At 47.9% G+C, this 23,680-nt stretch overlaps 1 protein-coding gene across 1 annotated transcript in view; it reads left to right on the top strand.

The window, feature by feature from the left end:
• The first annotated feature begins 8,677 nt into the window (after nt 1-8,677).
• Nucleotides 8,678-23,680, top strand: part of LOC144129782 (acid-sensing ion channel 4-A-like) — a 37,249-nt gene continuing 22,246 nt past the window's right edge. The window contains exons 1-2 of the mRNA XM_077663854.1: nt 8,678-9,129; nt 9,184-9,384. Coding sequence (XP_077519980.1) covers nt 8,678-9,129; nt 9,184-9,384 — 653 coding nt within the window. The remainder of the gene's footprint in view (nt 9,130-9,183; nt 9,385-23,680) is intronic.

Genomic DNA, 23,680 nt, shown 5'->3' with positions numbered 1-23,680 from the left:
TATTACAAATTCAGAGCGTAAATTAAAAAGGTAAACACAGGACAAAAAATGCAGGCACGAGTGTTTTGTCATTGACTCAGTCGTGTGAGTCGGTTGTTCTGCAACTCAGCAGCCGTAACTTGCCTGCTTGCTAGTTTCAATTCAAGTTGGTGGCCTGCTTTCTACAAGGACGTCTTTATTAATCTGTTGACTACGGGCTGTAAAAAAAAGAAAATAAGTGCCAAGAAAAGTCAATTATTCTTTTTTCGTTTATACAGCCCGATCAGAAAAAATCAGACGTCACAAACTTGAGGTGTAAAAAATACCTGTACAGAAATTTCGGAACTTGATTTAGAATGTAAGACATTTAATTATAAAATTTCACGCATGTATGTTGTGTCATTCATGAGTTTAAAGGGCCGCCGCGTATACAGACATTGTCCAAGCGTCGAGCAACTCGGCTGCTACAATGTGTGCGTGATTTTTACCGTAAATAAAAGAAGGGAAGAGTTATACCTTGGGGTGTCGGGCTCTTTATCCAAAGCCACCACTGAGGTGGCCTATATTCCATGACCTACGCAGGTTATGAGAGACGTGCGGCAGTGAGGCTTCTGCTCGTGTGCAGACAACGCTTGTGTCCGCCCCTTATGCATGAAATCGATGACTAATATGCTTCACCACATGGTCGCCGTGACCCATTCCATCAAGGAGAGCAGCGTGTACAGAGAGCTCTGTTGTCCTTTCTACCGATCATTGATTGATCGCGTACTATGTTTGCTCTGCCTGGACATTCGATTCTATGAGCCGTTATAATGGGTCAAATGTCCAGGAAGAGGTGGCGAATTCAAACAGGCGCCATTACAGCACACTGGCTCAATGTAAAACGCGAGCCCCGTTAACTGATTCAGAAGTCTGCGGTGCACGTATTAGTGACAGTGTCCTTGCGCTAACGGCCATACGCTTTAACGAAACATACAAGCAAGTAAGACGTGCAGCTCGATGTATGGGGCGCGTAGAGCAGAGGTGCTTTAGAAGCTCAGCTGAGGTAAGAAAACCGTTTGTTTCACCCATGCGTGGATTGCAAAACTGTTCCTGCAACCAAACGAATCGCGCTTGCATGGTCAGCTGGGTGGGTCACCTTTATTTTTCCTCCCTCCCTCTCTGTGTTCAATACGAAAGTAACAGCGTGTTAGTGAGACGACGGTGCATGTAGCTTTCCTTAAAGCGCGAAGGCCTGAAGACATGCACATGCAAGCTGACCATACAGCCCCATATCTCTAATGGAGGAATCCGTTGTAATCCACTATTAGAGAGAGTGGTGTCTAGAGCGTCATGAAATGCAGCATAGCCGCGTGTGGTAGACAGAAGCCAGGAGCGGGAATGGGGACGGTTGTTTCTAAATAGTTTTTTAACAAGAGGTGGACGTTGGTTGACGTTCCACGCAACAAGCACGCTGCAAATCAAAGACAAAATGGCTCAGGTTTCGTCGTGAGCCAGTCATTAAATCTTGGTTACTTACATCGGGCTTCAACTTTACGTGATACAGAGTGCATTACGGTGTTAGTTGAGGGCGCAGCGTGCCGCACATAGACATGTTGAATCTGAGAGAAGGGTGCCACTGATTCCTGTTCTGATGCCTTTCTTTGTGGCCTTTCCCGGACTGCTAACATTTTATAGTTAGTAGCTACTCAACCGCGTCAACCCCTCCCCTCTAACCCTCACTTTTTTTTAACAGTCCAACTCATTCCGTGCCATACCCAGGGCAACATTTAAGGCGAAAGCCTTTAATGGCTCATACTCGCGGCTACGACATCTGTCCGTCCGATGTCACGCTCTTCAGCAACTCGATAAGAAAAAAATCTTTTTGCACGATGGGGTTCAAACCACCATCCATCCGTTACGCAGCCGAGCGTGCTAACGACTACGCTACATCCTGCCAACGCATATGTAGTTCTCCTTGTCTAGGACGCTGGAGAGTGTTTGCGGAAAGGCGTCGAATCAGACGGATGACTCCCAAACGCCCTCCAGTGTCTCCAGCATTTAAGACTTACAAACAATTGTGTACACGTACTTAATTAACACCTTAACCACACATCAGTGCCACAAGCAGCAACACCGCTCTAAAGGCTTTCGCCTCACCGCACTTTAGGTCAACAAAGTGCCCCCCTGAATTTTTTCGAACCTAGCTTTGTCTTCAGCTAAGCAGAAATAGTGCCGGTTGGAAAGGAAACTTATTTCCCACCGGCACTAGCGCCTTGGTTACCTCGCAAGCATCGTTGATTTTGCGTTTTGTGCGTCTTGCTGCGCATGCTCTCAATAGTTTTCCCTGGAGACGTGCTCTTTTCAACAAAGCACAGCTACTCCGGCTGGTGTGTGTGCCTCGTCTCTTCTTGGTCCTCGTCTTTTGACTGGTTTATAATCATGTAAAGCATGCAATTCTGTTTCTTTGCCTCGAATGACTCATAAGATTAGGTTGACATGCAAACAATCTCGTTGCCATACAAAGTCGCAATCACACAAGCGCCATCTTTCGCCATCCTTTTTTTTTTTTTGCAGTCATCCTTCGCTTAGCTTAGAAGCAACGAAAATTCTGTCGCAGCTTTAAAAACAAGGGATATTATATTATTTGCCTTGCGAAGCGAGAGAAATGCATGAGAAGCGAAAGAACAACCGGAAAACAAAATTGCCAATGAATGCACCGACAGAAGTCAAACCATGATGGTATCGGCAGCAGTGCCAGGCAGTACTGCGGGTCTTGCTTTGAAGAGCGTCGCCGCGCTGCCCCATACTTGAGCGGGCTTTCAACTGACTAATATCGACGCGATGCGCCCAGATTACGTGAGCCGCGTACTAATGCACACATGGCTCGTACGTCGCAATAAATTTCGGTTCAGCTGCGATTCCAGGTGGCTACGCCTGTGTGCTGAGGCGTCGCTGACGTCGTCTTGACGTGGCTGTACCATAAAGCTACTAGGCTACACATGAAACCGCAGAGCTAGTGGCGACATCTTGTTGGAAGACGTTCAACCATTATACAACAGAACTGTGCGAAGTGTGCTTACCTCTAAGAACAAAAATTTTGTCAACCACAACCAACTAACCTTCCTCTCCTTTCTGCCAAGAAGAGTAACGTTGTCATTGAACTCTTTTAGCGTTTCTTTTATTGGTGGGAAGGGGTGGGAAGGGGGTGAATGGGATTTATCGAGACCTCGCAAGGTGTCGCCGCAAGTGAGCGCTGGAAATGGCGGCTGCGTGACGATATCTCATGTGCACGTCAGGATGCAGTAACACTGAGTATTTCGCTGTTTGCTTGGCTGCAGATGTACATAGTTCAGTTATTTCGCGCTTAATAATAAATTTTCTCTTTGGCTGCACTAAGACACGAACGCGTAGGAACTTTCGTCAAATTTGGAAGCAATGAATGACGCTGTCAGCTGTGTGAGGCAGTAAGTAAAACTGGCAGTTCCTCAAGGGACTCCAAGGAACGCATTGTGTTAAGCACTCATTGTGCGACTTTACTGAACCGTCAGTCTGCAGAAATTCCGCGTAGCTATAGCCCAGGTAGCATCTAACATTAGAGTAATGTTGTAAAAATGTTTTGTAAATTGCAGTAAAGTTTATATATATATATATATATATATATATATATATATATATATATATATATATATATATATATATATATATATATGTGTGTGTGTGTGTGTGTGTGTGTGTGTGTGTGTGTGTGTGTGTGTGTGTGTGTGTGTGTGTGTGTGTGTGTGTGTGTGTAAGGTCACGTTATATTAATGTTACAACAACAAATAACGTTATATGTAAGGACTGGAATTTTCGTTTTTCACTTTTTTTGTTATTGGGCGTTCTTCTTTTGGCATTTACTTCTGAACGCAACTTTTTTTTTTTTCGGCCATGATTTTCTACGTACGAATCATTGCTGCTGTTTTCGATGAAATATATTGTGTCCGGTGCGATCAAAAGTGGCGTAGAGTTTATCTTGGCCATTTTTTTACAACTAGCAGCTCATGTAGCAGTATTTTACTTACAAATGGTTGCATTAATTACGTGTCCTTGAAGAAGGAAGTCGTACAGTTGTAATAATAATAATAATAATTGGTTTTCGGGGAAAGGAAATGGCGCAATATATGTCTCATATATCGTTGGACACCTGAACCGCGCCGTAAGGGAAGGCATAAAGGAGGGAGTGAAAGAAGAAAAGAAGAAAGAGGTGCCGTAGTGGAGGGCTCCGGAATAATTTCGACCACCTGGGGATCTTTAACGTGCGCTGACATCGCACAGCACACGGGCGCCTTAGCGTTTTGCCTCCATATAGACGCAGCCGCCGCGGTCGGGTTGGAACCCGGGAACTCCGGATCAGTAGCCGATCGCCGATCCGGCTACTGATCCGGAGCCGACCCGGCTACTGATCCGGAGTTCCAAAAAATAAAAATGCCGAGGTTAAATGATTGGGCTGTGACAGAAAAACATTAGTGTAAGTTCTAAAAACTTGGTTGTCACGGCCTGGTTGCAGTCTGCGCTAAGAGAGAGGGCCGAGCTTTGCGGAAGGCTGAAGATCACACTTCTGTGCCATACGTGGTCTAACGTTGACGGTTGTCTGTTAAGGTTCCAGACGTTGCCAGTGTCCATACAAGAGGCGGAAAAACCTACTTCTCAAAGCGACGACCCTAAGCCAGTTAAATACGTAGTTGCGACATGCATAACAGAAAAATGATCTTTTTAAGCTAAAGTCAATTTTCAAAAACTGAATTTGGCGTGAATTAATCGATGTATTCAAGTTGAAACCGATAAGTCCAACCCCTGATTATTTGCTATACAGAAAACATCCATTTAACATTAAAATTACTCAGTATTGTAAACCTGTCTTTTAAATGTTACTATAAGCTTCTATCGGGTAACTTATCAATGTTTCCAGATTTAAAAAATCTTTGCGAGATACGTTGGTGCAGTCTGTACAGGCGAATTATTAACTGAAATTGTCTAAACTTTTTATTTTTTATTTTAGGAGGCAAAATTTTATTGTAAGATTGAGGACCATCAAAGCCGAAGAGGAGCCCAGTTTTTAGTTTTCTTAATAGGCAATGTGGCTAGAAATATCGAACACATTTCAAAGCTCGTTGAGTTGGTTTTCCCGCGTTGCACATTTATAAAATGCTGTCGCCCACATTTCTTATTCAGCGAATACAGACCCCGTTTGTGTATTTTTCCCGTACAAACAGTTAACGTGATTTTGGCGACGATATACTCGCAGCAACACCGTTCTATAGATAAGCTGCGCGGGGAAGCCAACTCAAAGAGGCTTGAAATCCATCATTTTTAAGTTCGATATTTTGAGCCACACTGCCGATAAAGAAAATTTAAAAGCTGGGCTCACCTTCGTTGTTGACAGTCTTCAGTTTCGCAGCATAAGCTTGCTCCTGAAATAAATTTTAAGAAATTGATTAGTTAATGCTAAGTAATTAATATTGTAATTATTAGCAATATCACAGATAATATCCGCTATGCGCAAACCGCACTGGCGTATCTCTCACAGTTTTTTTAATGAAAATGTGTCAGCGGAAAAAAAATTCCCTTTAGATTGTAACCAACGCACAGTTTAACGTTCCAAATTCATCATCTGCCTGACTACGCCCACTGCAGGGCAAATGCCTTTCCCATGTTTCTCCAATTAACCCTGTCTTTTGCCAGCTGCTCCCACCCCATGCCTGCAAACTTCTTAATTTCATCCGCCCACCTAACCTCCTGCCGACCCCTGCTGCGCTTGCCTTCTCTTGGAATCCACTCCGTTACCCTTAACGGCCAGCGGTTATCTCGCCTTCGCATTACATGTCCTGCCCAAGCCGATTTTTTCCTCTTGATTTAGGCTAGGATGTCATTAACCCGCGTTTGTTCCCTCGCCCACTCTGCCCGTTTTCGGTCTCCCTACCATTTTTCCAATCCATAGCTTAATGCGTTGTCCTTAACTTAAGCTGAACCCTTTTCGTTAGCCTCCACGTTTCCGCCCGATTGGCGAGTACCGGTAAGATAGAGCTATCGTATAGGTTTCTCTTGGCGGATATTGGTAACCTTCTATTCATTATTTGAGAGAACTTGCCATATGCGCTCCACTCCATTCTTATCCGTCTAGTTATTTCCCTCTCATGATCCGGATCAGCTGTCACTACCTGCCCTAAGTATACGTATTCCTTTACCACTTCCAGCACCTCGCTACCAGTTGTGAACTGCTGTTCCCTTGCTAGCTGTTGAACATTACTTTGGTTTTCTGCGTGTTAATTTTTAGACCCACCATTCTGCTCTGCCTGTCAACTCAATGATCATGTTTTTCAATTCATCTCCAGAGTGACTCGGCAAGGAATGTCATCAGCGAATCGCAGTTTATATAGGTATTCTGCATTAAATGTTATCCCTAACAGTTCCGACTTACTTTAACAAATATTCTAAACGTTATTACAATGCTTGAATCATAACTATAAAACAACGCTGCAAATATATTTCTAGCACTGGGTCGCGAACATTTCCTGCTGTCCTTGAAGTAAAGATGTTTTTCAACTTGCAGTACTTTGAAACTAAATGTCTTGATTGAGCCTGGCATAGATTTCATGCATAGCTCCATTATTTTGTTGGAAAGCTTTTCTTATTCACCACAATCACTCATCAGAGCCACCCTCAGTGACGGCTATATAAGCTTTACTCGACACATGCAACACATTGACGATAGGCGCATAACTTGATCTGCCTGGTGTGACGTAGTTGTTACGTGTGGCATGCCTTGGATTTCACTAGGCAGATAGGCAGATTTCACTAGGAAGAGAAGGGCTATCAATTTCACGCATTGCGCAACGCCGTTGGCCAACGAAACGGCATGCGCGAGTGGAGCGCCTCGCTACACAGGGTGGAGGTTGCGCCAGTCGTTGTCGCCCTGCAAGCGCAGTTACGCGGGCTTAGTTGGAAATTCGGAGACTAACATCTCCTAACACGGTAGTGCTACGAAAATTCTGTCGAATGGAATATTCTGAGCATAACACCGACTCGAAGTTATTAATGCAAATGTTAACGCTAAATACAGGGCTGAAAAAGCTATTAACTGTTCTAATTAATTAGGAGCTAGATGAGCAAGAAAAATTCTTTTCTCACTTTGTGTCCGCCTCGTCGCATAATCTACTCGAAAAACAGCTCTTATGTACTCCTCGTCGTTTATTTTTAAAAAGATGAAAACCTGGTCTTCATGTCCATCATTCTTGGACAAAAATTTTTGAATATTGGGAAAACTATAATGTAGTGGTATATAAACATTGCAGGTAACGGTGCATTCTTGCCATGTGTAGCAAAATATTTCTTTTAAATTGTTTCCATAGCTCGCATCAAGCAGTTAAGACTGCCATAGAAAAGGCAGTAACGACAGCTTTTAAATATAACAAAAACATTAATAGCAAAAAAAATTCAAGTCTGCTGACGGGAGATCTGCGGCTATATTGGTTGTTATAGTGAAATCTTACAATATATGAAAAAAATTCTCATCATAAACTCTTTCTTGTTAAAAAAGATGCCGCCACCGTCTGAGAGACGTTGAAGTAGCGAGCGTTAGCTGCCGCCATCTTGGATTAATTAATGATTCCATCAATTAATTATCATTATTGGCCGACATCTTGGGTTTGTAACTGACGTGACCAATAAATCACAAATGGGATATATCAGTGACGTCACCAATCAATCGCCAATTCGATATACTAATTACGGCATCTATCAATCACCAATTGGGTTGCTATATCGATTTACTAAGGGGACTGCCATCTTGAATTCCTTGGACAGAAAATTTCACGCCGAAGGGAGGTGGTAGCAGACCTCAAGAAATCGAGAAACGTGATGAGTAAGAGATAAGACTCTTAAAATGGTTTTGTCCAGAACTGCTTGGTATGAAAGTCTCTACTCTGGTGAAACACTGTGTAACTTTTATTTCTGTGATTTGAAGAAGCGGCACCTGTGCTGGGGAGGGGGGGGGGGATTTTACTCCAGTATATTCTTCCCAATTATTCACGAGATTACACAGAATTGTAAGCACTAGGAAAAAACTGCGCAAAGGATTCTGCAGGTCTCAGGGAGAGCGAAGAGATTGTTCAGAACTCATAATTTCTTGAAATGAAATTTGATTACAAGCACAGTCATACTGCACTGCAACCAAAATAAAGTCTTTCAGTTACATTACAGCCACGTTAGATTTAATATAGGCCTCGGGTAAAAGAACCGATGAAAATAAAAAATTCCGGCTTCCGCGCACGGCATCCGCATTAGGCATTGAGGTCAAACCATTACAGATGCGTGGCCACCCTTGCAGCGGCCAAAATTGGCCCTTCCATTATGTGAAACATGGTATATGAAGGCGTACATATTACAGTAAGAGGCCTCTTCAAGGTAAAAGGCACTGTTTGACACTGTTTACAAGAGGCTGTGCAAACGTCTCCACTGGAGCGACGGGTGCAGTGCGCATGATCCTGTGTGCAAATACGCGTTCCACCTCACGAAGTCGCCGGTGCTTGCAAGACGGACCGCATTACTTCGATAGCGGTCGTCTCCCGATCTCATGGTGCGGGAGCACGCCACGCGGGCATGCGCAACGCGTGACACACTGAGCGTCCGTTCGGAAACGGGGCAGCCACAGAGGCTCGCAAAACCTTGTCTCCAACGGATGTCCGAGGTTCGCCACTGGGGCAACAAGCTGGCGAAGGTGGGGATGACGGCCGCCGAGCGCCTCGGCACGGATGATGAAGATGATGAAGTGGACTATACCTTTGGCTCTCTGAACCGTCACTTCGCCGAGCGATGCACCGCCCACGGTTTCAACCGCATAGCCTCGACCCAGCGGCTGCGCCGACTACTCTGGGTCATCGTGGTCGTTGTGGCGGTGGGCGGGTTCCTCTACCACATCAGCTTTCTGACCACCAACTACTTCTCGTATCCCATCATGACGGCCACCGAGGAGGTGCACGCCGATGAGCTGCACTTTCCGGCCATAACCGTGTGCAACCTGAACATCATGCGGAAGAGTTCCTTCGAGGACTACCTCAAGGACACTGCGGCCAGGGCGGGCTACCCCTCCGCGCCCACTACGACCGGGTCGCCGAACGGCGCTACGAAGGCGCCCCACACCAAGACGCGAGATATGTTCTCTCCGACGACTAAAGGCTACTCCAGCGCCAGCGGTGGCGATGACGAAGAAGGCGACGTCTGCTACAAGACGGTGGACGAGTTCCTGAAGAGCAGCCGCACAATGGACCTGAGCGATATGTGGATGAACTTCTACGTCACTAAGGACCAGCTGCTCAAGTTCGGCCACAAGGCCAACGAACTAGTCGTCCAGTGCACGTACAATGCGCGCAACTGCTTCGATGAGAGGTGAGGCTTAATTTCCGCGCTTTCTGTGACACCGGGGCAGCCCGTGCCTTATACGTTGGCACACGAGTTGAAGGCACGGGCAAGATGGGCACACGTGCAATCATAACAACGGTTACGACGGTGTGGTTTGGTTTTTAATGCAAACTTTATGGCAATCCATCTTTCGTAGTTTGATCGGATCATTATGTCCATGACGATATGGCCGCTGATACATCGCTCGCGTGCGATCGAGTACTCGTAAATTTCAATGCTGAGTATATCAAACTTATTTCTTGTATGTTTCTGCGACGCCTCCTATATAATGCCTTTCTTAGCTGAGCAACTATAAATAATTTTGAGCCGCCGCGGTGGCTGAGTGGTTATGGCGCTCGGCTGCTGGCCCGAAAGACGCGGGTTCGATCCCGGCCGCGGCGGTAGGATTTCGATGGAGGCGAAATTCTAGAGGCCCGTGTACTGCGCGATGTCAGTGCACGTTAAAGAACCCCGGGTGGTCGAAATTCCCGGAGCCCTTCACTACGGCGTCTCTCATAGCCTGAGTCGCTTTGGGACGTTAAACCCCCCATAAACCACAAACTAAACCAAATAATTTTGTATTCTATTGAAGCTTACCCCTTTCACAGAAAATGAAATCACCGCTGACTGCACAACTGACGGATATTACACTGCAGCCGACTGGGCCCCTGACTCCACACATTCTGCACGTGTAGGGGAGCGAGAACAAAGGGCATTAAGAGAAGCCGCAACATTAAGGTCCCAGTAACAATAAGTATTATCTATGAAAACACAGAACCGGTAGAAAAAAACCAGCATGCAAATACTAACAAAAAGCCAGAAAAAGCACACGACATTCAACAAACACGTGTCGACAGCAGTCCTTTAATACACGACGACACCTACAAGAAAATAAACGCAGAATAACCAATCCGCTTTGGGTGGCATAAACGAAACAGCTGATTTCAAAGCTTTCGTTAAATGTTGACAGTTTTCATTCGTAAATTAGTATAGTGTAATTAAAGGTGTGTTGTTTGGCACTTCGCAGGCTGTGTCACGTAATTAGTTAATCTTTGCATTGCACAATCGCTAACCTTTAGTTCCTAGCATTTACGAATGGTGTAATAGACCGAGCCACTGGCCGCGACCGTTCGTGTAGCAAGAACAAGTGAACGTTTATTCGTCATGCAGTTTGATGCAAGCAGACTGATGACGTTAAACGTCACGCGCGAGTGCGGGACAATGGAAACATAAACATACGCTTCCGTTGCCGCGTCACCACACTCTCAACAGTAGCCGTTGTACTACGCGGGCTATTTGCCACGCACTGTGTTTCCGATGTCATCGTCTCTGACAACGGAACAGCGTTTACAAGCATAAGCGTGCACAGAGGGGGTGGGGGGCTCTCCAAATGAATGGCATGAAGGAGTGAAGGAGGGGGGCGCCAACTGTGTCCCGAGTATTGTTCTCTGCTACCCAGACTTCAAGAGTCACTACCATGAACGTCCCCCCCCCCCCTCCTATTCGAGCGACCTGTGCACGCCCATGTTTACAAGTGATGAAATGAAGACTTTCTTTTGTGTTTCTCTCCTGTTCTTTCTTGCTATCGCTCCCCTCTATAGACCAGAATCAAGAGCCGCTCTCGGGCGCGGCCATTTTCCGCCGACTGGCGCGCCGCGGTGCGGGCGTTTCACTGGGAACTGCGGGTCTGCGGCAGCTCCGCGGGTCGCGCCTGCATAAAGCCGTGAATTACTGCCCTGCGGGCGCTATAAAAACCTTGCCCAGCATACTTCCACAGCGTGGTTGTATTGCAGGAAGTCTTGGCGTTATCAAAAGGATTGATGACATTCACTTCGGCATTCACGATAATTGTGCCGGCTCTTAGCACGCACTCGCGCTTATATCGCTACCGTCTTGGTGCTCCATCGCAAAAAAAAAAAAAATTTTTTGGTCAGTATCAAGCACTATGTGCATAGCCAGCATGCAATTTCAGCTCTAATGCGCTCTTAATCCTTCCTGCCGGCCATAAAGCGCCCACTACAAATAGGGCTTTCTTGTCGCCAGCTACGTGGTGCGCCAGTTACGTCAGCAATTTATTGTTGTGAGCTCAACTGACTTGCACGGCTAACAGAAAACAGTTTTAGTCATAATTTATGCTACCTGGCGCACAAAAACGTATTCTGAGCCAATATTTAATGTATTGAATCAATATTGAAAGAGTGAATCAATATCGACAGGGATGTCAGCTTTCACTAATTCTGCGGCCTGAAGTCGCGTTTATTTTATTCGGAAGCTCTCGGCGCGTGTGACAGCGTCGCGTAGCCTCTTGGCCAAGTATCACACAATGTAATAAAATCGTGCATATATTGCTGTGGTTCAAGCAGGTACCAACAGCAGAGAGATACTGCGGTCAGCCCTTTACCCGCCGATCCCTCTGAGATAGATGTGGAAATAGCAACTTAAATTGGTAGGGGTCGTGCTTACTTACATCCCCGTGCACGAAATGTGTTTAACGGAAACAAGAGCAAGCTCAGCGCACGGATGTCGAAGACGTACGGCTGATCGAAAACACGCGCTTCGCCTAGACAACCTTCGGACTGCAGCTAGCCGATACCGTTACAGCTTGCACATCACTGCACCATCGAGTGAAATCAATAAATATACATCCTGATGCATAAAATTATCATAGATGGAAGCGTACGTAAAACACGGCGACAAACAACACGCCAGCGCAAAATGTGTTTGTAAGTACCTGTTTCAAATCCGCACCCTACCTGGTCGACTACCCTAGGATATGTGTGTAACAATGTGTGTCAGATAACCGTAGAACGGCCTGGGGAAATCTGAGTAGTGATGCACAGCACACATCCACATACGTCAGTTGATAGAGCGCATCAGCGATGGAAGCGAAGAACACGTAAACACGCATTCTACGCGCCGCCGGCGCGACCCGCCCGCAGTCCAATGTTCCGCGCGCGCCGACAGATGGCGACTGGTGTCGAGAGTAGGAGCACTCCGGCAGCCTTCCACCTCCGCCAGCTGCAGCTCGGGTGCTTAAAGGGACACTGAGGAGAACCCTATCAAATTTTTTTTTTTGTTAGCAATATCTGATAGTTCGGCATTTCATGTCTTTGTTGCCGCTTGTCCGGGAGCGAAAGATGCATTCATTTCAAAGAAATTTTGATTCGAAGTTAAAAAAAATTTTCCCGCCGCTCCGATTCAAACTCGAGAACTCTTATGACGACACAGAACCAAGTGACGGGAAACGTGACGTAAACGGAGGCTCCGTGATTTCTGGCGGCTAGCGGTGCGGTCTAGCAGCTGCCGAAATGAATCCTACCGCCGCCGCACGTTGAAGGCATCTATCAGGGGTCGCTACCGTCGCTTCGTTTACGTTTGCACCGGCGTCTTGCCCGACGAAGTAGTTCTCGCAAAAACTCCGGCCTGCATTTCAGTGACCTCAGTACCACAGAGCGTGCGATGCTTTTGAGGGAGCACGGTTAGGTTAGGCGCCGGCGGATGGTTTCCCCCTTCCTCAGAGAGCAGCCGTTGCAAACTAAATATCATAACCCCAGTGCGGGGAGTCGCAAGGGGCCAGGACAAGGTCGGCGCTTGCGCCCATCGGAGGCTGGCCGGGGCTTTGGGGCCAACAGATTGTGATTCCTTGAACGGCGTGGTTGCACGGCGCAGCAGGAGGCGTCGAGGACTCCCACGGTTGCAAGGGCCAAGTTATTTATTTATTTTTTTGCCACAAAAACAAATGGGTGCTCTAGGGCGGTCGCGTTTAAAGTCGGCGGCTTGAAACTAAAGCCGGCGCACGACGCTTCAACGGCTTCCGCTAGATCCAACGGGTCCACTGGATCTGGCTCTCTCGGCCACTTGCATGTACTGTACCTTCAGATATGTGCTGTGAATGGATTAAATTAGCCGAGCTCGAAAAGAACAGCTCCGCCCAACTGCCGCAGCTATTGAATACAACGCGCACCTCGCCGCGGAGCCAAATCAGTCTGGCCGGGCCGGCGGCGGCTGGCGCACTCGGCGCGATATAGAGACATGCTCCAAGTCTCCCTGCCAGTGCGGTCTGAGTGCGTCGGCGGTCAAGCGCAGTTGGAGTATAGAGGGTCTTCGCTTTGACCGACGTGACTTAGCCGTGCAGCGCGCGCCTCGCCGCAGCATAAACGCGCCTTATCAGAGCCTGCGCTTCGCCGCGAACGAACGCATTCGGCGGCGGCATCCATGGGAGCCACTGAAACCCCCCGCCCACTCACTGAATAAAAGAAAGGAAGTCCTTTGCTGAGGTTCGGAATCGAACCAGGGCTTATCGGCGTTAAGGCGGAGGCGCTACCACTCCGCCACGACGACTCAAGGTACAGCCGTCAATAAAGGCGGGTCTAGTTAATGCACTCTTCTGATGCAGAAATCTCCGCGCTTTCGCTAGGTACATCCTGGCCTAACAGAGCTAGCCATCAGAAATTTTCCTGAACTGTCTTGTACCTTGTCTCCCGTCCCTAATAAACGATTTCCGTTAAGGAGTTTGAAGTTGACTGGCAAAGCCGGGAATGTTTCGCCGGGCAAGCGTGCGATTACACAAGTGCTGCCTTGTACGATCACCGACCATCGTGCCATCATAGCTTTTCATCGACCGTGGCGATCATCTGACAAGCCTTAACAGGCTCCTTCAAAGGTTAACTAGCACTTGAAGCGGCACTTGGAGTTCCTCTGCTGTTCGGCGCTTGTAAATCGAGGCGCGTCAAAACCAAAACCACGGGGCACGCAAAGCTCATAGACGCGAAGCGCCATAACAAATCGAAACTCTCCTGGGCGCCTGTGGCGCCGCCAAGCATCGATTTTCTTTGCTTCCTGCATTCAGGTTGTCCTTTGCCTGCCTTCCTTGTGTGATAAAAGTTCACTATTAGTTTTAAAACAAAACTTACTTCACTATTGATATGCACAACCTACCTTCGTCAGCCTCAGAGATTCGCGAAACCATGTAGGATTGAAAATTCCTCCAAGGTGGTGTCTCTTGTCCTATGGCGTCACCACGCTTGCACTTGCGAGATTGGCCTGTGGTGGCGATACCTGTATTTTGGTTCTCGCTATTTTCTACCTTACAAGAGCGTTGTTTTCAGTAAGAGCGGCGTTTTTGTGATCAGGAGCTGGTATTCTATCGATACAAGCAATTTCTCCTGAGTGTCCCTTTAAGATATTAGACAGCAATTGCCGTGGCCGGCAACTTTCTTTTCCTTCCGTTTTTTATTTATTTTTAAATAAACCACCACTACTACTACTACTACTACTACTACTACTACTACTACTACTACTACTACTACTACTTGCAGCTGAACGGCGTAAGACCGGGGTATACCGCACCTTATCGTCCAGCTATAGCAATGATAGAGCTGAGCGAATGATAAAGGAGGTAAAGGAAGCGCTCAAGAAATAACCAGGAAAAGACAAGCAGTACAAAATATCGCGTTTCTTGCGGAAACAGCACTCGACTCCGTATTCGGTGAGGGGAAAAGTTCTGCAGTGTTGATGATGGGGCGAAGACTGCGTTCGGCACTAGACAAGTTGCACATTTGGGTGTTGTGGTCTTTCTCAGGCAAAAATATTGCCTTTTTCCACAGCACCTGAGACTATTGTATGTCTCAGGGAACCAATATATTAAAGTTAAAAATAAAGGACAAAGTTGATAGCAAAGGCAGGCTTATTTTTCTTTGCGTTTAGCGGAACTTTATTAACACAAAACTACTTTGGTAACTCGACTATATATAGTGCGTACGCTTTGAACTGAGCCAATCGACTTCTAACATCAGAAAAAAAAATCGTTTGCGTCGTCTACATAAAGAAGGTGTTTTCGTAACTTTGGGCGGATTTTTCTATGCGTCATCAATAAAAAAAAGTGGTCTCAAAACAATTTGTAACGCCTGCCGTGTTTGACTGAATGTCTGAGGATGTCGTACTTAACAAAACAAATCGCGACCAGACATTGGAATATCCCCTAGATCCGTAATAAGCTATAGTGTTACGGCTTTATTTACAGGGGTGAGTCGACTTGAGTCTGGTGCGTTAGCCTCTTCTTCCACGCCTCTTCACCATCATTGCGCTATCTTTGTGCTAACATACCAGGCTCAGATCGACTCGCCCCTGCAAATAAACCCGTAACAGTATATTTTCTGCGCCTTGTCTGGTCGTGCTTTGCGGAGTCTAAAAGTATTTTTTATATCGAGGAATATTCGTATCGTAATTCCATCTCGATGTTTGCAGCAAGGGTTTCCTTTGTTCAGTCAAAGCTTGAGTTGAATATTACGTTGTATTTAACGCACTAAACATGATTTTCTTTGTTTATAGAGGCCTTCTATAGGGAAATCATGACAGTTATGGTTTCCAGTATGGCGCCGCAAGATATAGTTCTCTTATGGCATACCCTGCTGCATGCATCTGCAACGACCATGAAGTTTTCAGCGCTTTTTGTAGTTTTGTTTGAATTATCGGTTTAGTCGGTTTATGGGGTTTAATTTTCCAAAGCAACTCTGGCTACGAGGGAGGTTGTAGTGGAGGGTTCCGAATAGTTTAGACCACCTTGGCACAGTGTAACCTGCGGTTCTTTAACGTCCACTAACATCGCACAGTACACTGGCCTCTAGCATTTCACTTGCATTGAAATGCGACCGCCACGGCCGGGATCGAACCCAGGTCTTTGGGGTCAGCAGCCAAGCACTATAACCGCTGAGCCACATCGGCGGAAGCTTGTTTGAACGGTTGAATGGCTGTCGGGCGCAAAGATTGTAAGTGAATATAAAGTCAGCAAATGTACAAGGGGCACCCTTCATTAAGGTGACGTGGACGCTGCAAACCAAGTAGCGGTTGTTCACATTCGCATGATCTCATCATGAACCCAAAACAGGGCGTGAATCGCGAGATATCATGAGCATGTGAAGGGGCGAATGACTTCATCAGCCATATATCTAAACTGAATTTTACGGCTTCCTAAAGCTATAATTTCGCTCCTGAACACTATGGCTGAATTACTGCTTTTCTCGATAGCTGTTCTCACTGCAGAAAAAAAGGTACGCGCCAATTTTAAAGACCCTGCCCGTAACTGTTCTCTTTCGATTTCGCAGCTTGCACCGAAATTGCGTTCGAGAAATTTACTGCGTTGCGTAAATTCAGCCAGCTTACCCGTACCGTCAGAGCACTTCGGTTTCTGGCTGTAGAAAAAAAAATAAACTGGAGACCATAATAGTGCACATTTCCTGGCGTTTAAACACGTCAGTTTCCTTTCACTGCCTCTGACAAAAACATCCTGTCAGTACACCGTCTTTCACCAGTACCGAAGGTGAAAAAACGACTTGGAATGCTGCGCATGAATCGTCCGCTAGGCATTTTCCGCTGCAGAAACGCGGCACCGCTCATATTTGGGCGCAATATATCCAGCATATTCAGTTGCTTGCAAAACACGCTGTGAAATGCGGACCTTGTGCCGTGATCTGCGTCTGTTACTATGGTCTCTCTCTCTCTCTCTCTCTCTCTCACACACACACACACACACACACACACACACACACACACACACACACACACACACACACACACACACACACACACACACACACACACACACACACACACACACACGCGCACACACGCACGCACGCACACACACACACTGCCATACAAAGTAGCTTTGGCTATTGATGAGTAAATGAATAAAGGGTCGTAAAATGCAACTTTAGGCAAGTGGCACTAATCTGAACGGATAACTGGAGTAAAGACGCCGAAAGACAGCAGCTTGCTTCGCGTGCCCTGACCAGAGGTGGGCATCCTCACGAGGGCGAGCCCCCATGAGGATTTCACTCGGTGAGGTGAGGGTGAGTGCGGATCAGCGCATGAAAAATCGTGAGGGCGAGGGTCATGAAGGGAAGACATGATGAGGTGAGGGCGACGGAGGGCAAGATGTATGATCTGATGGCGAAGGTGGATGTCCGAACCGTACTGCGGGGCAACGTTTCCTGCCTGTGTAGCCCGTTCTGAATTCCCGTTTTAAAGCGCTAGTTCTTAGTGCGAAGATTCTCGAGGAAGACATAGTTTCTGCAATGTGGAGGTACACGAGGCGAACACGAAAGGCGGGGAAGCGCACGCCTTCTCCGTCGCCGTACCCGTGTTGCAAATAAAACAAAAAAAGGAAGTGCGCACGAACAGCCACAGCTGTAGGCTTCGTAGGGAAAGAAAAACGCAAGAAGCGGCGAACAAGCGGAGACGAAAGCCATACAACAGGCAGCACAGCTGGTGAACGAAGGCTTACGGAGTCAGAAATAACCCAGCGAGCGGACTGCGCGGCATTGAGTGAAGAAGTGCGCGTTGATGAGGAAACGTGTGCCGACGTACGACAATCATTGCAACGTCTTCATATAAACGTGGCCACGTCTGCTCAAACCAACGCGCTTAAGATGAAAGTGGATGATTGGATGGGTGTGTCGAGTTCGACCCATCGCGGCGCGGATGGAGCGTCTGTCGTTGTGATCATGTTTGCGCCATGACGGCGCCGCCTCTGGTGATGCAATAGTTCTCGCCCTTCGGTCTCTTGAAGGGGAGCCGTGTGTGCTGCGACTACAAAGCTTGTATCAGTGTCATTAGAAGCAGCTCTTGTTCGAAGAAATTCGGCGTACCAAGTAGTGAGGTTAGGTAATGCAGCGATGTTTTTCTTCACTGATGATGTCCCCGCTTGTTTGCTGACTCAGCGACACGTTCCGAAGGGAGTAGAGGACAAACACTTTCAACTGCACCCGTTTATTTACAGTTATGTTGCAAAGTGGTCGGCAGGTGCTCCCAGGAAAAGCTACACACTGTCAAACAGGCCGGAATCCACACCAAGCGGGACTCCCGTCCTCTTCCGACTATTCGAGAGTCTAACACACAAACTACCAGTTTAACAGTGCGGAATCAGGCCAGAAACCATCACCAAGCGAGGTATCTGCCTCCCGCACTCAAAGAGGCCGGAATCCGCACTAAGCCGGACCTCCTTCAGCCTCTGAGTCACGACCGGATCGGACCGTCTCGTTCGGTCACTGCATCGCAACTGCTCTCTCTCGGGCTCGCGCATTCCGCCCATTTCCCGCCAATTTCTCGATTCAAACTGATAACTATAGTCTCCTCGCTCTCTCCCGAAAGAATAAAAAATTACAAAAACAAGGCGAAAATCTCAACTACTCACGCGCCACTTCCATCAACCGGAGTTAAAAACACAGAAATCCTCGCACGTGCGTACATGCTACTCTGGGTCCACCAGTGCCCGGTCACCTCGGCGCACGCCCTGTGACACTAGCCCGACACACCGCCGACGCCGACCCGACAAAGACACCAATGATCGGCCAACCCGGTCGGCAGACCTTGTCTGTGGCAGACCGAGCTGTCACACTAGGCCGACAACGACACCAACACGTCCGACGACCAGATGTCTTAGTAGTACATACGTGTGACATGCTTTGACGCCCGCGACGCCGACAAAACCAGTCTGACGACCGTGTCTTCGCGAGATCGGTCGCCGAGCAAAAACATTCACGAGACACAAACACGATTCCGCTATAGCACTGTTTGTTTACCTTCATAACAAGATCTGGGATAGATGAATGTCCAAAAAGGTATCATTACTGAGGATCGTTGGCCAATGCCAAGGTGCTGGTTGAAGTGTCAATGTGCTGGGGCCTGTCACATTAGGCCAACAGTCGGCCGATTTGGTCTGCCAAAACCATGTCGTCGTGATGTCTGACTCTATGTGACACTGCGCCGACTAAAACAGTCGGCCGACTGTCGGCATCGGCGCCAGGTCTCCCACAAGACGGCAGTTGGCCGATGGTCAGCCAACTCCCATGTCACACTAGCGAGACCTCCCGCCGACTTGACCCTTTCTTGTTCTCCCTCTTCTGTTTTCATTTCCTGCTATGCGAAATTCATGGGCCGGGACGCTTCATTTTTAAATCTTTCAAATAAATCCCACCATAGTAAAACAAACTCATCAGCAATCGTGATCATGAACCTATAGGTTGAGTGCAGCCCAGTACTGAGCGGCACTCATTGCTGGGTCAGAAAGGCATGGCTCGAAAAATAAATCCAGTCGCTCGCGGGTAAACAGGGCGGCAGAGATTATTGAAGGCTAAAATAATAAAAAGAAAGAAATAATTTCTACCTCGCGGATTCGAACTACGAACCTCTGGAATGCGAAGCTACTGCTATACACACGACGCCATAGAGAACAGAGCATTGCGTTGTTTTCAGAGGTGCTGATAAGCACTCCGCAGTGTGACGCTCGCGACACTTGTGCGAAAACTCGGCCAGCGCGCTGCACCGGCCACTGCTCCACTGCAAGCAGGGACACACGGAGCAGCAAGCATCGCTGCGCCGCTCGACTCAAGCACTCGAGCTCAAAGCGTACGCTTTGCCACTCGCAGCGGTCTTGGCTTGGTGTTGAAGTTCGCAACATAAAAGACAAAATAGAAATATTATCAGAAAGACCGCCTGCTATACACGAGCAGCGACAAAGCATGCTTGCGCTAGTAGCGAGATTTCGGCAACGGCACCGCCTGCGGTCGCGCCAGGCGACGAACTGCGCTGCTGCCTGCAGCGCAGCGGACGCCGCTTCGCGAGTAGCCTGCGCTATAATATCTCTTAATATCGCTTTGCTGTTAACAGTATAATCGCACCATAAACTAAAATTATGGTCAATTTCCGTGACACCTTCGGCTTCGGAACTAGCGGACCGCTGCGGGCGACAGGCGAGCCGGACCGCAACGGCGGGCCAGCGGCAGCTTGCGAGGCGATTCTAGCGATAAATTTTGATCTTATCAAAGTTGTTGCTTTTACCAGCAACTCGGCGTTGATCAACGATCCTCAGAAATGATACATTTGTCACATTTCTCTGTGTCACCGTTTATTGCTTACGCAAAAAACAATGTTAAGCTGATTTTTATTACGGCGGCCGACGCGTGACGGCTGCTGCCTGCTTCGTGCGACTCGCCTGACGTCTGCTAGATGCGCTGCTGAAGCCGTCGCGGAAATCGAGCATAACTTTATTTTATTATGCGACAGGTTATCAGTAAAGGGGTGACTAGAGAAGTTCCTTTATTACGGCGCTGGCTAGTTCCAAAGCGTCCTGAGCTGCGGCATCGATGCGAAACCAGCTAGGCTTAGCGACGAGTACGGCAGCTGGAAAGCAGCGCAGTTCGTCGCCCTGGCGCTCCCGCAGGCGGCGTCGTTGCGGAAAGCGCGGCTGCTGCTCAGGCATGCTGTCGTTGCCCGAATATAGCATGCGGCCTTTCTGATAGCATGGCTGTTTTGCCTTTTTTGGTGCGAACGTGAAGTAAACCGAGCCTGCTCGCCGGCAGGCCAGCCTGGATCCCGTCCGCCACCGTAATAAAAATCAGCTTTAAATTGTTTTTGACGTAAGCACTAAACGCTGAGACAGAAAAATGTGACAAATGTATCATTCCTGAGGATCGTTGATCTACACCGAGTTGCTGGTAAAAGCAACAACTTTGATACGAGCAAAATTTCTCGCCAGAATCGCGTAGCAAGCGACCGCTGGCCCGCCGTTGCGGTCCGGCTCGCCTTTCGCCCGCAGCGGTCCGCTAGCTCCGAAGCCGAAGGTGTCGCGGAAATTGACCATAATTTTAGTTCATGGTGCGATTATACTGTTAACAGCCAAGCGATATGGCTACTCGCGTAGCGGCGTCCGCTGCGCCAGGCAGCAGCGCAGTTCATCGCCTGGAGGGACCGCGGGCGGTGCTGTTGCCGAAATCTCGCTACTAGCGCAAGCATGCTTTGTCGCTGCTCGTGTATAGCAGGCGGTCTTTCTGATAATATTTCTATTTTGTCTTTTATGGTGCGAACTTCAACACCAAGCCAAGACCGCTGCGAGTGGCAAAGCGTACGCTTTGAGCTCGAGTGCTTGAGTCGAGCGGCGCAGCGATGCTTGCTGCTCCGTGTGTCCCTGCTTGCAGTGGGGCTGCAATTCGCAAGCAGCGACCGGTGCAGCGCGCCGGCCGAGTTTTCGCACATGGGTCGCCTGCTTTTTACTTCTGTCGCGAGTGTCACACTGCTGTGAGTGCAGCACCTCTGAAAACAACGAAATGCTCTGTTCTCCATGGCGTCGTGGGTATAGCATTAGCTTCGCATTCCAGAGGTTCCTAGTTCGAATCCGCGTGGTCGAGTTTTTTCTTCCATGCCTTTCTGACCCAGAAATAAGTGCCGCTCAGTACGGGGCTGCCCTCAACCTAGGTTCATAATCACGATTGTTAATGAGTTTGTTTTACTAAGTTGGGATTTATTTGAAACAGTTAAAAATGAAGCGTCCCGGCCCATGAATTTCGCATAGCAGGAAATGACAAAAGAAGAGTGAGAACGAGAAAGGACCAAGCCGGCGGGAGGTCTCGCACTCTGTCTCGCTAGTGTGACATGGGAGTTGGCGGACTATCGGCCAACTGCCGTCTTGTGGGAGACGTGGCGCCGACGCCGACAGTCGGCCGACTGCTTTAGTCAGCGCAGTGTGACATAGAGCCAGACACCACGACGACATGGTTTTGGCAGACCAAATCGGCAGCCTGTTGGCCTAGCGTGACAGGCAAACAGCAAAACTTAATTTTCGACCGGACGCGAAGACTCGCACGTGCTCCTGGCATCCGGTCTCTAGTAGCCATCTCCAAGGGCTCAGATTCCAAACGCAATGAGGGCGCCCTCCTGAACAGTGGGATAGCGTGACCCAAAAGTTGATAAAATGCGGCCCATTGAAACCGCGATTTGTCCCATTGAAATTGACATGCTCTTCCCATTTTCAAAACTGCATTCTGAATATCTCGACTGAAAATGAAGATATTACAGACTGAGTTCAAGACAGTATCCCATTAAGAATTCAACAAAAACTTTCGGCTTCAAATCTAGTCAAGCTGATGGCATTACTTTATTAGTACTTTATCAGTTATTAGATGAGGCTGATCAGAAGATGGGGCAGGCGGCACTTAGATTTTTTTTTGTATTACGAGATTGATATTATCGGCTGATTTTTTCTCAAGTGTAAGCATACCAAAAATGTGATTTTGGAGACCGGACTCTTTCGCTTTTCCTTTTCGCATTTTAAGACCCGAGGCACATTCCACATTCACCTTGTAACGCAGTTTCACAGTACTAGTGGTGCCACAATGCGCCCAAGGCCACGCAGCCAGCTCGGCTCCGCGCACAGAAAGTGATGAAGCAGTGTCGTTAGGAGATGTGGCCTTGGGAGGGGTGCTGCGCGCCGTTCCATGTATATGGAACGACCTGCGACTCCTGAAATTGCAGGTCTATATACTACGCGACTTTCCTATGCATTTACACAGAGATTTGATGGAATAAAGTGTGTGTTCGATATTGCGAATAAGTTGAAATATCAGGGTTCGATATATCCAGGCTCGACTGTATTGAAAAGGTCGGCACATATCGCGTTGGGAAAGTTCGTGGTGTAACAGAATGCGAGTTTTCGCGTTATTCCTAAAAAAAAGCTTAACAAGTGAATAGAACCATCCTAATCACCATGGCTACTGCGCTTGCCTCTTGCCTTGGGGGAGCGATGCCATTTTCCCGTTTCCCGAATGCCTTAGGAGTTTTCTTCATTGACCACATTTTCCGAGTGAAAAAATACACATTCAAAGCTGGAAGGATATCAAGACACTTCAAAGGAGGATGACGAACAAATGCGGTGGCGGGGTAATATGCTTGATTGATCGCGCCTTGATGTTTGCATTAATCCCATCTCGGGTCTCGTTTTTCAAGTCGGTGAGGGCTCGATATACCTAAAATTTTATGTTAGCTGATTAAGTGCCCTAAAGGTTGTCTTAATCGGTAATATCCGCAGAAGTTGCCGACTGGAAAAAATAACTAGCTTTAAAACAACTATCAGTGGGGCTGGGGGCGAGGGAGGGCCAGCAAATTCTGCGATGTGTGGCTGAGGGAGGGTCATGGATTGTAGGGTTTTCAATCGGGGAGATAGATACGTTTTCCCCCATTTAACCGCGGCTGAAACAGTTCAAAGCCGCCGGACCTCACCCCGTGATCGCATACACTACCGAGCGCACGCCGACCACGGCGGGCCTTCCTCTGCGGGAACAAAGGAACAACACACTGGCTGACGCAAGCAAGGCATTTATTGCTACAGCAACAATAACGCTAGCTAGAAACAAAATACGCTAATGAATTGATGCCGTCCGAATCACTAGCAAGGTTACGAGCGAATGTTCGCCCACGCTAGGGCAAGGGATACTCCGAGGCCGGACGGGAC

Source organism: Amblyomma americanum, chromosome 4 (genome assembly GCF_052857255.1).
Source record: "Amblyomma americanum isolate KBUSLIRL-KWMA chromosome 4, ASM5285725v1, whole genome shotgun sequence".
NCBI lineage: Eukaryota > Metazoa > Arthropoda > Arachnida > Ixodida > Ixodidae > Amblyomma > Amblyomma americanum.
Note: the sequence above shows the minus strand (reverse complement) of the source record. Positions and strands in the feature narration are given on the sequence as shown.